General features: G+C 35.2%; 1 protein-coding gene across 2 annotated transcripts in view; it reads right to left on the bottom strand.

The window, feature by feature from the left end:
• The window catches only part of LOC125668035 (inhibitor of nuclear factor kappa-B kinase subunit alpha-like), a 29035-nt gene that overhangs the window by 8942 nt on the left and 5546 nt on the right, over window positions 1-14547 (bottom strand). For both annotated transcript variants that reach the window (XR_008802507.1, XM_048901770.2), the window contains exons 4-12: window positions 12045-12203; window positions 11641-11730; window positions 11367-11491; window positions 8346-8453; window positions 8067-8196; window positions 7351-7542; window positions 5647-5778; window positions 5381-5472; window positions 2534-2635 (exon numbers count right to left, since the gene is read on the bottom strand). Coding sequence is in view for 1 of the 2 variants with exons in the window: in XM_048901770.2 (XP_048757727.2) it covers window positions 2534-2635; window positions 5381-5472; window positions 5647-5778; window positions 7351-7542; window positions 8067-8196; window positions 8346-8453; window positions 11367-11491; window positions 11641-11730; window positions 12045-12203 (1130 nt within the window). In the remaining variant the exon portion in view is untranslated. The remainder of the gene's footprint in view (window positions 1-2533; window positions 2636-5380; window positions 5473-5646; window positions 5779-7350; window positions 7543-8066; window positions 8197-8345; window positions 8454-11366; window positions 11492-11640; window positions 11731-12044; window positions 12204-14547) is intronic.

Here is a 14547-nt window from a genome sequence, read left to right as displayed (position 1 = left end):
GTATCTCTCGAGAATTTTTCAATCATATGGAGACGCCACCAAGACCGGTGAAGGACTTCAAATACAGGCCTATGCTCAGCCCTTACGGCCATTGAGCAGTGAGGGTTCTTTAGCGTGCCACACCTGCTATGACACAGGACATCCGTTTTTATAAGGTCATCTCTGAGGACCCGTGACATTCACACCTGATGTTGAGCATTTGGCGATGGAACTGTCAGTACCTGTTTTAACAGCTTAGGTCTGTTGCGACCAGGATTCAAACCCTGACCTTCCGCAAGCGGGGCGAACGCTCTACCTCTAGACCACCACGGCAGTTGAGATTCTAAAAATGCTTTAAAAGGCATTTCCAGCAATACACATGCTGCTTAGAGCAAAACGAAACTTTTCCTTTCTGGGAAACCTCTGCTCAGTGCATCAATTTTTCAATGTTGTTCAATCTCAACAAAATTTGGTATGTACTGGAATAAAATGGTGAACTTGAAATTTTGAAATTTCCAAAATGGCCACCAAATGTGTCAGATTTTCAATGTTTTTCAATCTCAATGTTTGATAAGTCGGGGTAATTGAGGATAGCACATATAATGTAAACTAAAAATTATCAAAAATATTCAAAATGGCTGAAATTAATTTTCAAAATGGCCACTGAAAACACATAAATTTTTCAATGTTGTCCAATCTTAACAATATTTGGTATGTAGTTGAGGATGGCAAACAAAATGTTGAACTAAAAGTTTCAAAATGGCCACCAAACTGTGTCAAATTTCTGAACTAAACTTATAACAATTAAGACCCTGCCCAAATTGTTATACATAATGGTTTCAGAAAATGCTTTTAAAAGAATTTTCAGTACATTACATGTCCTGGTACAGGCCTCCAAGCTTATATTCTAATCAGTTTGTCTGCTACATCATTTGGAGTAAAGACGTATATTTCAACAAATGAAAGAAAAAGTGAGCAAGCTCACGTACCTCATGCCCCCACAATGAATGACTACATTAAATGAATGGCTGTGCTAATACTACTGTAATATTAACTACAGAGCATTATGAAATTCTGTTCAGGAGTTTTAGAGGAGTAGTGCTGACAAGTACCTGACTAGTGGAGGCCAAACTTCTAAGTTCAAAAGGGGCAGAACTCCATGAAAAAAAAACGAAAAAGAATTTTCTGTGAATATGCACATCTACACAACAAGTCTCCATTAACTACAAAGTTTCATGAAATTCTGTTGTATGGTTTCAGGGGAGTTGCACTGACAAGAACAGGACCGACTGACAGTCTGACGAATGGATGGGTAAAACATTTTCTCTATATGACCGTATTTAGCTCTGCCATGGGACCTGAACCTCAGACCTTGAGACAACGAATTTCCTAATTCTGGTAGAGACCTCCATGCTCATTACACAGCTGTGCACGCTGACAATTTGTCCACTACACATTCTTGAGTGAAGAAAATTATTTTTAAAGACAAAATAAATTCTTTCTATATGACACAGTTAGCCCCATCCTGGCACCTAAAACTCTAGAACTGGGGCCATGAATAGTAAAGGTGTTCATGATAAATATTCAATCAATTTGTATACTGCATGGTTAGGAAAAAAGAGGAAATTTAAAGAATACCCCATCACTAAGGCCCCAGTAAGGCAATGACCATGAGATTCAGAAACTTTGTCCCTTTACCACTATAGATTCTACACACACGGAATCTGATGATGAATAGTCCAGTACAGTAGTTTCTGAGAAAAGGTTTAAAATGTTAACAAAGGACAGTGGATGTCACATGACAGCAGACAGAAATGAATAGCAATATTGTCACCCAAGTGACAAACAAAACTAACAAGAGGTACTGTGAGCAATGCTCACTAAGAATACCCCCCGCTTACCCCAATCTCCCAAAGGGTGTTGGTAATAGGTAAAACTTCAGTATTATGATCCAAAAGGTATCTAGGAACACAGCATCTCCATGCGATGAAAAAAGCCATTAAAGAATTTAAATGGAAACCATATTGCTACTTCGATGTCCAGTGCACGTGACCTTTGAACTTTTGACCCCAAAATCGATAGGGAACATCTTCATCCCATGGGTAGTCCATATGTACGATATGGTGACTGTAGGTGGAAAGGATAACGCTTTAGAGCCCGGAAACCATATTGCTACTTCGATGTCCAGTGCGCTTGACCTTTGACCCCAAAATCGATAGGGAACATCTTCATCCCATGGGTAGTCCATATGTATGATATGGTGACTGTAGGTGGAAAGGATAACGCTTTAGAGCCCGGAAACCATATTGCTACTTCGATGTCCAGTGCGCTTGACCTTTGGACCCCAAAATCGATAGGGAACATCTTCATCCCATGGGTAGTCCATATATATGATATGGTGATGGTAGGTGGAAAGGATAATGATTTAGAGTCCGGAAACCATTGCGTCTACAGACGGACGGACAGACGGACAACCCGATTCCAGTATACCCCCCCCCCACAACTTGTTGCGGGGGTATAATAAAAGTGAAATAAGAGAACTATTAATACATACCATTCCTTGAAGTAGTCCATTTTTGACACAAGTTGCTCAAAATTGCTGACCATATTCTTCTCCAACTTGGCAAAACTGCTATTTGTTCTTAATAAACTAAACCTAAAACACAAGTTAGTTCACATGTCAACTGTTTCAAGAACATTGGATGTGTAATGGACAAAAACGAACTCTCTCTATATATCTACATCATTTCAATCCAAATGGACTTTAAATTAAATGTAATTTAAGGACACAGAAATCATAGATACATTTATAAATTTTGTATACATTTTTCTTTTCCGCAAATTCATACAACCGCAATTTGCTTCAACATGAGAAAGTTGTGATCTTTTCTAACTGCGATTTTAACCTGCTATACAGTAATCATATCCATATACATGTACTATTCTATATGCTCATGAATGTGTAAATAATGGAAGAATTTTATACAGTCAGCAATGTGTTTTGTTTGTGCACTGATATAACAATTTCTGGGGAGGTTTTTTTTATTGGGTGTGTGTTGTTGTTTTTTTATGCACTGAAGTAATCCCATGCGTATCCGCTTGTCACATTTTTATCCTGACATGCTACATGCGACCATCATTGTAATTCATTCTCTAGCTAGTTTCTCTTTTTGCATCCACTGCCTTTCAAAGTGAAACGTGATTTGAAAAATTTCATTCTTATAAAGAACTCAAAAGCTTTTTTTCTACAAAATTAAGCCATTGATTGGCAATTTTTTATAAAGTGGCCTGACAAAGAGAAAATCATTTATCATTGAATATTTAATCCAGTAGTAAATCATAACCTTTTTAAGAGCACATATTCCTCTAAATTGTTCACGAAAGAACTTGTGCCATTTCAGAATGCTGCTGTTATGGTATTTGTTCGAATTCTGTTTTTTGCTTTGCTCTGATTGCATAATTTTCAGTATTTTTTCGGCATGAATTAAATCATTCCTCTAAAGTTCATTCATTTCCTGAAGGAAATTTAGATGACCTTAAAAACGGATGACCCATGTCACAGTAGGTGTGGCACGCTAAAGAACCCTCTCTGCTCAACGGCCGTAAGCGCTGAGCATAGGCCTAAATTTGAAGCCCTTTGGTGATGTCTCCATATGGGTGAAAAATTCTCGAGCGAGACGTTAAGCAAGATAAAATCAATCAATAAAAAATTGACAGTCGTTTTCTAGTGTCGCCATAATAGGAATGAAAACAAGAATGAAAATACACAAAACATAACCTACACATTTTGTGATTTTTATTCATGGTTGCTAAATTCAATAGCGCAGATTGACGATTGATAATTGTGCAATGATTAACCCATGCAAGACCACTTTAAATCATCAGGTAAAAATATGTGGCAAGACAAGATAAGCATTGCACAACATTCATTAAACAGAAATGATAAGGAAATTTTACAGACTAAAATCATCTGTGGGATTACACAGTATGACGGAATACAAAAAATCAAGATTCAGCAAGTTTCACTGTATATCATTCTAAAATATGCGATTATCTTGATCCACCAATCACTTGGACATTTTGCCTGGCAATAAAGTGTCCAGATAAAAAGGCCTAACTGTATCTGGATGCCCATCTGATAACGGTAATTATCAGTCATATATTTTACCATATAGTCCCTTATTTCAGCATATTCAAAATTTAGGGCAACAAGGTCTGTTATACTACTTAGTAGTTATGCTAATGTTTTCTATGATAATAGACAAATAGAAGGTTCCATATTTTTGTGCAAGGAGTGCTTATAAATATGAATTCTGCTAAGATATGTACCAGTGCTTTCCCAGATCTCTTACTTAACTTAATGGGTGTCCTTTTGTCACCAAAAATTGAATTCAATGAAAATTGCTCTATATTACATATTTCAGTAATGACATCAGTATTTAATTATTTCAAACACTTTTTAACCTCAAAGCAGGCACATGAATGTGTAATTTTGGTGATTAAATAGTTATTGTCTTGCAAGACAATAATTTGCAAGACAATAATTCTCCCTTACATATTTCTTTACACTAAAAGCGGTTATCTAGCAGTTTTATTAGGTTTCTCTTGTTTTTGTACAAAATGAATGTTTTTATTAGTAATTTATATACCTATGGCATTGAGATATTTTGAGAAAAAAATGGTTGCCATCACTTTCACAGCCAATGCCCCTTTAAAGGTCATCTTGAAATACATTTGGTTTTACCAGAATATGTATCCGAATATAGCAATATGGGGAATTTGATGTATAAATCTCTGAATATAAACCTGTTATAAAATGATTTAGTTGTTTCTGGGTCGTCACTCCACAAATTTAAAATGTGTATCGAGTGTAATTTTCACCATAGAATACAATAAAACATGGTTACTGTGAACATGCTTATAATGAATTCATGCTTACAGGGAAGTAAGTGATTTTCATTCCCTGTAGTTTTAAAATAAATTGTGAACTCATTAATTGGATATATAACAAATTATAACATTTATAATGAATCAAAATAGTTCATCCCCAGTACTAAGCATGTTTCATTGTTTCACTTGAACTTGGTGGGCAGAGAAAAAACTTTGAGATATCCGAGGGTTAGAGCTATTGAGGTTAGAATACATAAAGAAAATGTAGTTGGGACTTCCAACTCAGTTTGACATATCCATGGTACACAATATATCGATGTTATAGATATTAAAGTTCAACTGTATAAAATCTTTATATTTTTCATAGAAAATAGTAATGTTTAAAACCAATGACTTTTAAATACAATGAGACATTGGACTGTGAAGAAATATATTTTTTGACTCATCTAATCTTATGAACACAAACACTTGTTCACTTGCATTGAAGTTCACATGAACCTATGAAACTTACATAGTTGCCCTTTGACTCTGAATCAGTCTCCTGAAATCAACTTCCTGTTGAGCACAGAAATATACAGCTTCTGCCCAAGCTCTCTTTTGTTCCTGAACATGAAGAAAAGAAAACTTCAAGTATGAAATAATGGCTACATGACCCAAGAATGATTAAATAACATAATGGTCTCATTCAAGTGTTACTGATACTCCTAACAAACAAACGGATAAAAATAACCTATCCAAACTATCTTAGACTTTAAAAATGTATGAAGAAGGTATTGCCTGATATGGAAGAACTATTGTTGGTTCCTTGAAAATACCCTGAACATTCGTTGGCAGTGGTTTATTTCTCTGACTTCCCCCTCCTTGGTTATCTCCCTTGATAAAAAGAAAGACAACCCAGTCTTCCTCTCCCTGTAACATTAAGGAAAAACAAATTTAAACATCTATAGTATTATGTAAAAAAAAATTACAGATTTTTCTGTATGCATTTAAAACTAGATTATTTTAAACATATTTTTTCTAATTACCGTATATACTCGCCTATAAGTCGGTCCGACTATAAGTTGGTTGTATTTTTTAAGGTTATTTTGTAGGAATTTGCCATTGACCCGCTTATAAGTCGGTACAAAATTTTGTCAGAATCGGTTGACAATTTCAACACAATGCTCTAGTGTTTTTACCTATGTTTCAATAAATATTTTGAGAAATTAATAATTATGAGGTGCTCAATATCCAAGCCATATCTGTTTGGGGTTTAAACACAACCCTTGATCTATTATGGACAATGGTCCCTTGTTTACCTAAGTAATTATGGTATCCTAATTACCAGTACCTGACACTGTGTTTACTTAGTGGCACGCATCTCGAGAAAACTGTTATAGTGGGATCCCAGTATAATTTATTGTATCCATCAACAACAGAGTTTTTAAGAGTCAAGAATGATGATCTAAATTATCTATTAACAATATTCAATCTTTTATGAAATATATTTCAGCCATATGAATGTTTCAATATTAAATCGGGTTCGTAATTCAATTTTACCGATAAAAGATCGATTAGTTGAATTGAAAGTATTAGTTACCGATATGTAAATAATTTTTAACTAGAAAAAAATGTAAAATACTTGTACTTTATACATAATTTTAAAATATATAAACAATACAATATGTCTAGATATTTGTGAACAATAACCATTTGTGTGGTAGTCCATGGTAATCGTCGGAGTTGTTTAAAAAACACTACATTATGCCGCCCAGAAAAATACCAATCTTCTTAGGACGCGCCTGTAAGTCGGACATAGAGTTTTGGACCAAAAATTGACTCCCAAAAATCCGACTTATAGGCGAGTATATACGGTAATCTGTAAATACTACAAACACTGGGAAAGATTTTAGAGTGATTTCCCTTGTCACTATGTGATGTCATGTGATGACACATTCAGCAGATGTCAGAAATTGACAACAGTAAACATCTCATAAATTTATACGAAAGTGGAATCACATCAGCACAGAAATTTTGTGAAATGACAAACAAATCAATGATCAACTGCGATGATCTGAAGAAATTTCAAGAAGGAAAGTCTGAGATTTAGTGTCTAAGATCTGGCCAGAAGAAATTTTTTGACTTAAAAACAGTAGATGGGCTGCACAAATTGCTGCTTTTCATCCTCAGTGGTCAGAACAGCAAATCTTGAGTGAATGTGTGTGAAGAGGGTCATCTTTAGTGTCCAAATGGACTAAAAATTGGACTTCGACTTGGAGCAATACTACTTTAAATCCCTGCCTAAAAAGGTGCCACAAATGAATGTAGCACATAAATAGAAACAAGAGGCCTGGTGATGATGATTTTGAAAATGTGATTTTACAGTTGAAATTTACAGATGCACCAGAAAAAGTAAGGTGGGAAAATTTGGACATTGTCAGAAAATCTATAAATCATTTTTTTCTTAAACTGGCATTTACAAATAAGAGTCAAAGTACATACAGGTGGATTCCAGCACTGGTGTGCACCAAGATTAGGGTCAGGTGATGCCCCACTAGCCAATAGAATGTCTTGATCCTGAACCCTGACCCCTGTTTCCTCCTGAATGCTTTCTTGTAGTGTTTGCATGGAAGAGTTCTCCACAAGTGGATAGGACAAAAGTTGATTGTTGGGCACAAATAAAATATGGACTATCTAGAATAAATTGATACATAAATAGATTTTACATATTATTTGAAGGATAATCACTACTTCTGTGTGATATTTGACACAAAATGATACATTGATATAGGCATGTACAGAAAGTGTCTTCTTTATTTCAGTGAATTTTCTTTCGTAACATTTAATTAATCCCTGAACAAAAGCAATGAAGACTGAAACTGGGTATTTTCAGTACTATGCCAAACTTATGCACATCCTGAATATCAAACTATTAAGTACAAAATACTCCATAAAATGATGTTTCATCAGCTATTTTCTTCATAAATTACCACCCATTTGCTCAGTTGAGTCTCTGTCATGATACATGTATTTAAATGTGCTTAACCCTTGCTTAAAGTTGTACATTTTTCAATGGTTAGCCACATTTGCCTTTATTTTCATTCCTCAGAAAATGATATTTTCCAGATCATACTTTATGAAACAGGATTATAATTAAAAAACATGCGCACCTATGGATCATCCAAGCCCTACCCCAAAATCAAGAATTTTCGGGATACCTTGGTCTTAAGCACTGTGTCCAATACTTTAAAACACTGTGGTCTGTTTTCGCTGAGCACCCCTCCTCTTGCCTTAGGGTCCCATCGTAACATTAGACTTAGCCACTGTTCAAAGTAGCACTGCATACTCCTGTGTTTGCAAAACACTGGTGTTATGAACAAGACTTAGATGATACACACAAAGTTGACACTGTTTTTACCACACTGACATTGATGTAAATCATTCTTAATTTTTTTGATAAAATCACTACCACAAACTTTTAAAAAACTTCAATTTACCTGCACAGGCGTGTGGGTGTAACAATTTTCTGTGAAAATTTCACTTCTCCATCTGAATTATAATATGCAGTGATGTCATCTGGTGACTTTTGACAAACTTCTTTGTGCCTGTTCAGTGAAATGAATTCTCTATATAAATGATTCTTATCCTTGATAATATGTAATACACTAGTGTGTTAGACACGGTGTGTTAGACATGGTGTGTTAGACACGGTGTGTTAGACATGGTGTGTTAGACACGGTATGTTAGACACGGTGTGTTAGACACGGTGGTATGTTAGACACGGTGTGTTAGACACGGTGTGTTAGACATGGTGTGTTAGACACGGTGTGTTAGACATGGTATGTTAGACATACCAAGTGACTTGTTGGGACTTGCACATACCACATGAGTTGAATTACATTGTAACTTATGATTTATAAGTGGATCACATTTGACAAGACAGATAACTTTTACCTTTGATAATTTTATTACATTGTACTGTACAAGCGTTTTCTTTTTTAAAATTATGTTGTTAATAATGACTGGCGAGTGTATCCTACAACCTACATTAGATGTTGTTAATAATGAGTGATGAGTGTATGCTACAGCCAATATTAGATGTTGTTAACAAGAGGCCCATGGGCCATATCGCTCAAAATTATGTTGTTAATAATGAGTGATGAGTGTATCCTACAACCTACATTAGATGTTGTTAATAATGACTGATGAGTGTATCCTACATTGTGGTAGATTTTCTTTCATTGGGTTACATGTATCAATATCTTTTGGGAAATGGGTACTACATGAAATGGGTACTACATGTACTGTAGTTTCATCAATATTCATTGAACATCGATTTTCTTTGTTTTCATGTCTGAGGAAAACAATGAGTACAAATGTATAATGTATAAAAGGGGAAGAACACAGTTTAGTAAATTTACATACCAACTGCAACCAACTCTTAAAGTGAAGCAAAACCATCAAAATTGATGTCCATGAAAATTAAACCAAAATACAAGAGGCCTAAGGGCCTAGAATCGCTCTTCTGATAAATTGTACAACCCCACCATTTCTATTCTTAGCCTCTTAGTATTCTAAATCTTTAGTTAAATCCTAAGAATTCAAAAAAAGTAGGTCAATGTGACCTACTTTTTGGTTTACACATTTTGAGAACCCAAGAAATATCAACTGACAAAGTTTGATGATTTTACGCCAATTAGTAACTGAATATTGAAATATAGCTGTCAAATTCCAATCGTAGGTCATGGTGACCTACTTTTTGGTCAGCGAACTCCGAACATGCAAGACCCATCAACTGACAAAGTTTGATGACTGTAGGTCAAATAGTATCTGAAATATATAAATGTAGCCGTCCAATTCCAAAAGTAGGTCAAGGTGACCTACTTTTTCGTCAACACCCTTCAAACATGCAAGACCCAACAACTGACAAAGTTTGATGACTGTAGGTCAAATAGTATCTGAATTATATAAATATAGCCGTCCAATTCCAAAAGTAGGTCAAGGTGACCTACTTTTTGGTCAACACCCTTTGAACATGCAAGACGCATCAACTGACAAAGTTTGATGACTAGTTCAAATAGTATCTGAAATATATAAATATAGGTGTCCAATTCCAAAAGTAGGTCAAGTTGACCTACGTTTTGGTCGAAACCCTTCGAACATGCAAGACCCATCAACTGACAAAGTTTGATGACTAGGTCAAATAGTATCTGAAATATATAAATATAGCCGTCAAATTCCAAAAGTAGGTCAAGGTGACCTACTTTTGGTCGACACACTCCGTTGACTCAAGATGCATCAACTGTCAAAGTTTGATGATTGTAGGGCAATTAGTGACTGAAATATATAAATATAACTGTCAAATGCCAAAAGTAGGTCACAGTGACCTACTTTTTGGTCGATACACTCCGAAGACTCAAGATGCATCAACTGACAAAGTTTGATGATTGTAGGTCAAATAGTGTCTGAAATATAGTAATTTAGCTGTCAAATACCAAAAGTAGGTCACGGTGACCTACTTTTTGGTCGACACAAACTGAAGACTGAAGACGCATCAACTGACAAAGTTTGATGATCCTAGGTTTTACAGTGCCCAAAATATGCATCTAAAATTGAAAATGTGAAATTTGAATATCTGCAAAATTCAAAAAGTAGGTCACTGTGACCTACTTTTTTTATAAATATGTTTCAAGGCCTCAAGATGCATCAACTTACAAGATTTGATGATTCTAAACCTCTCGGTATTTGAAATAACAACTTAAAAGATATCTATAAATGATAAGCCATAAAATTCAGAAAGTAGGTCACGGTGACCTATTTTTCAGTTGACGCATTTCAAGGTCCCATGATCCACCAACTGACAAGTTTTGATGATCATAGGCTTCAAAGTGTCCAAGATATGCATCAAAATTAATTTTAAAATAAATACCTGCAAAATTCAAAAAGTAGGTCACCGTGACCTACTTTTGAGACAACTTGACACAAGGTCCTAAGATGCATCAACTGTCAAAATTTGATGATCCTAGTCCTTATAATGACTAAAATATCTAAGATTTAAGGAATTTAAAAAAAATTTAAATTTAGGTCAACTTTGAAGTGACCTTGAGACCACGCCCTTTGCCCCAGGGTAATGCCTTGAACAATTTTTAATCTACAACATATCCTCATCCTTATGTGTAAGTTTGGTGATAATCTGCCCTGTGTTTCTTGAGAAGAAGATTTTTTAGCAACCACTACTTTTGTTTGTATTTTCCTGATTATCTCCCCTTGTTAAAGGGTCACATCCCTCTATTTAGTATGTATGAAAGCCCTTGGGCCAATGATACCCTGTAACAAATTTGAAAAAAAATTGGCCAAGGGGTTCTTGAGTTATAGCCCTTTTTCTAAAAAGTTTACGCACACCGCACAAATGGCCATAGCATTAGCTCTTTGAGCCTTTGGCTCAGAAGAGCTAATAAAGGGAAATCTTAAGATACCCATATTTTTCAGAGTGTCAGAAAACCTTAACTTGGACTTACCATGTGACTGGTGGGACTTGTGGTAAGAATGGCCTGAATCCTGTAATACACTCAAACACTAATGTACCAAATGACCAATAGTCCACAGTACAGGTGTACTTCTGGCTGGCAAACAGTTCAGGGGCCTGGAAAATGGAGTATTTCGTGATTTATAAACAATAGCATACCTACGTACTGTGCAAAATACTGAATAAATATGATGCAATGAATAAGACACAGTGAACTGTGAAAGAAAGTTATGGGATTTTCTAGTAATTTTTTTAATGTAACTCACAAGATATTGCATAGTTCCAACAAATGATGTGCACACACTGCTTTGGTCCAATTCTTTGGCATAACCCAAGTCTATCACCTTATACAGAATCTGTAAATGAAAATATATGGTCACTGGCTCTCCTCATACAATTGTTTGCTTAACCAATACTAAATAAACTTTTATTCCCAACTGCTTTCATTGTGAATAGCCAATGATAAAAGTGTTTGTGTTGAGTAATATTTGTAAATAAGTCTACATATACACTCTGCATAAACATAATGACTGTTTCGTGGCAACAAATACCAGTACTCACAAGAAAAAGGTGTTCACAAACCTCACAAATTTTGACATTTCTCATATTCGGTCAACTAGTTACAGTAGCATGAAATATTTGTATCTAGAAATACTAATACAAAGCATACCCTATCTTCTGTTAGATGTAACACAATGTTCTCTGGTTTTAGGTCTCGGTGTATAATTCTTCTGCCATGTAGATACTCCACGGCCGATGATACGTCATTTACCAGACATCGTATATCATACTGCTTCAGTCCAACACAGTTCTCTGGTTTGTTTAGCACCTTTAAAATCAAAGAAACTACACGTATATAACTTTAGTGATATATCAACTCATTAGTATATTCTAGAAATAAGATAAGTAAGTTAAATGGTTGTTCAGGGCTCAAAATTAACATCAGTAAAAGTCTGGGTAAAAGTCTGGCAGACTGACTGGCATTTACACCAGTTCATCCAATAGGACTGATCGATTTTCTAAAACTTCACTCTGCACACTTGGCACTTCTCTGTAGATATTAGAAGAACCTAATTTATAGTAATTATAGAATTCACATGTGATATTCTCTAAGGCATATTGAATTTTAAAAAAATATATATTGATACATAATTATAGGTATAGAAAGGTATAATGCAACTGCAGAAATTGGAAATGCAGAATATAATTTGCTACCTTTCAGAGATCGGATCTCAAAAATTAAATACCCTTTTTTATTTTTCTCCAGTACTTTTTTGAATGTAAGTGTTCTCAGAAACTACAACAGGGATTAAGATGAATTTTAAGATGATAGTATATCATTTGTAGATGTGCAGAACAAATGTCATTTTGTCTGAACATGCATGAATGTGTATAGGATTTTTTGTACACTAACTTTGGAATCAGTCTAACTGCTTTGTTTTTCAATGAAATCATTTGAGATTTAAGTTGTAGACATAATTTCTGGAAAACTCTGGACTGGTAAATTTTTCTGAGGACTAGTTGAAATTATATCCTATCAGTCAGACTAGACGGATGACTATAAAACTTTTTTTTGTTTGTTATTCAATTACTTTTTGCTTTCACAATAAATAAACTTTTACAGATTTATAACATGATAATATAGTACATACATATTTCAAGGAAGTACAAACATATGTATATGTGTATATTTAGAAGTGCATAATGTACAAGGTATTTAATTTCAAAAGAGAGAGAGAGAGAGAGAGGGGGGGAGAGGGAAGAGAGAGAGAGAGAGTTTTGCCTGGTCCACTGATCAGTCTCAATCATTTCATGTAAAGCAATTGTTTTCTGTTAACAGTACATAATTAAAGCAAGTCACATATATTCTGCCAGTATTTCTCATATTCAGTATATTTACAGCTTTTTAGCAACAGAGATTTTTCTATATAGAATCTATCAATAATGTTTTTTTTCACAACACAAACATTTAGTTAAACATTTAGTTTTGGAGCAATTTTGTACCTACTTGCAAAAATCTGTAATACTTGACAATAGTGTTGAAAAATTTCATAATCGATAATCAGTCAAAATCGGAAGAACTAGATCGATCAATTATCGATATAATCAGTATTTACATGTAGTTAATGTTTATTATTTTTTGGTTATTTTCTTTTAGTTTTATGGATATGTGCAACATACACACATCTATTAGCTTATTTACGAGGAATGAAATGGGTTTTTTTTTCTGGCCATGACATCCAGATTGGCTTTAGTTTTGTTTTAAGAAACCTTAAAGTTTTCAGACTTCTGACTTTGGTTTCCATGGGTAGCGATATATATCAAGTTATCAATTAATCCGAGATTCCTCCGACTCTTACCCCCGCTTTTATATCGTGAGATGTGCGGGAGAGAGTTAGAGCGGACTCTATAATGAAAAGTGGGAATTCAGCGACACCAGCTAGTGTCGCTGCATTGCCTACCTTTTACAACTTTATTTCGCGGATTTACCATTCAAGACGCAAGGATTCTGTTATCGAATGATTATTCTACAAGTTAACCATAACTAAGTTGATGCTATTGCCGTGGAAAAAGCTCTCACACTGACAAATGAAGCATCACTTTGACTTTGGTCACCATTCGAGTTCTTTGCGCGCCATTCGAGTTCTTTGCGCATGACGTAAGCACACAAATACACAAAATTCCAATCGGCATTAAAGTAGCCATGAACAAGAGGTACTGTGAGCAATGCTCACTAAGAATACCCCCCGCTTACCCCAATCTCCCAAAGGGTGTTGGTAATAGGTATAAACTACCTCTTTTCTGAGTGTATAAAACAAATGGCATGACAAACCGAACCATATTGCTACTTCAATGTCCAGTGTGCGTGACCTTTGACTTTTTGACCCCAAAATCGATAGGGAACATCTTCATCCCATGGGTAGTCCATATGTATGATATGGTGACTGTAGGTGGAAAGGATAACACTTTAGAGCCCGGAAACCATATTGCTACTTCGATGTCCAGTGTGCTTGACCTTTGACCTTTTGACCCCAAAATCGATAGGGAACATCTTCATCCCATGGGTAGTCCATATGTATGATATGGTGACTGTAGGTGGAAAGGATAACACTTTAGAGCCCGGAAACCATATTGCTACTTCGATGTCCAGTGCGCTTGACCTTTGACCTTTT

The sequence above is a fragment of the Ostrea edulis genome, chromosome 4 (genome assembly GCF_947568905.1).
Source record: "Ostrea edulis chromosome 4, xbOstEdul1.1, whole genome shotgun sequence".
In the NCBI taxonomy this organism is placed as follows: domain Eukaryota; kingdom Metazoa; phylum Mollusca; class Bivalvia; order Ostreida; family Ostreidae; genus Ostrea; species Ostrea edulis.
The sequence above is the reverse complement of the archived record's forward strand: the minus strand, read 5'-3'. Positions and strand labels throughout refer to the sequence as shown.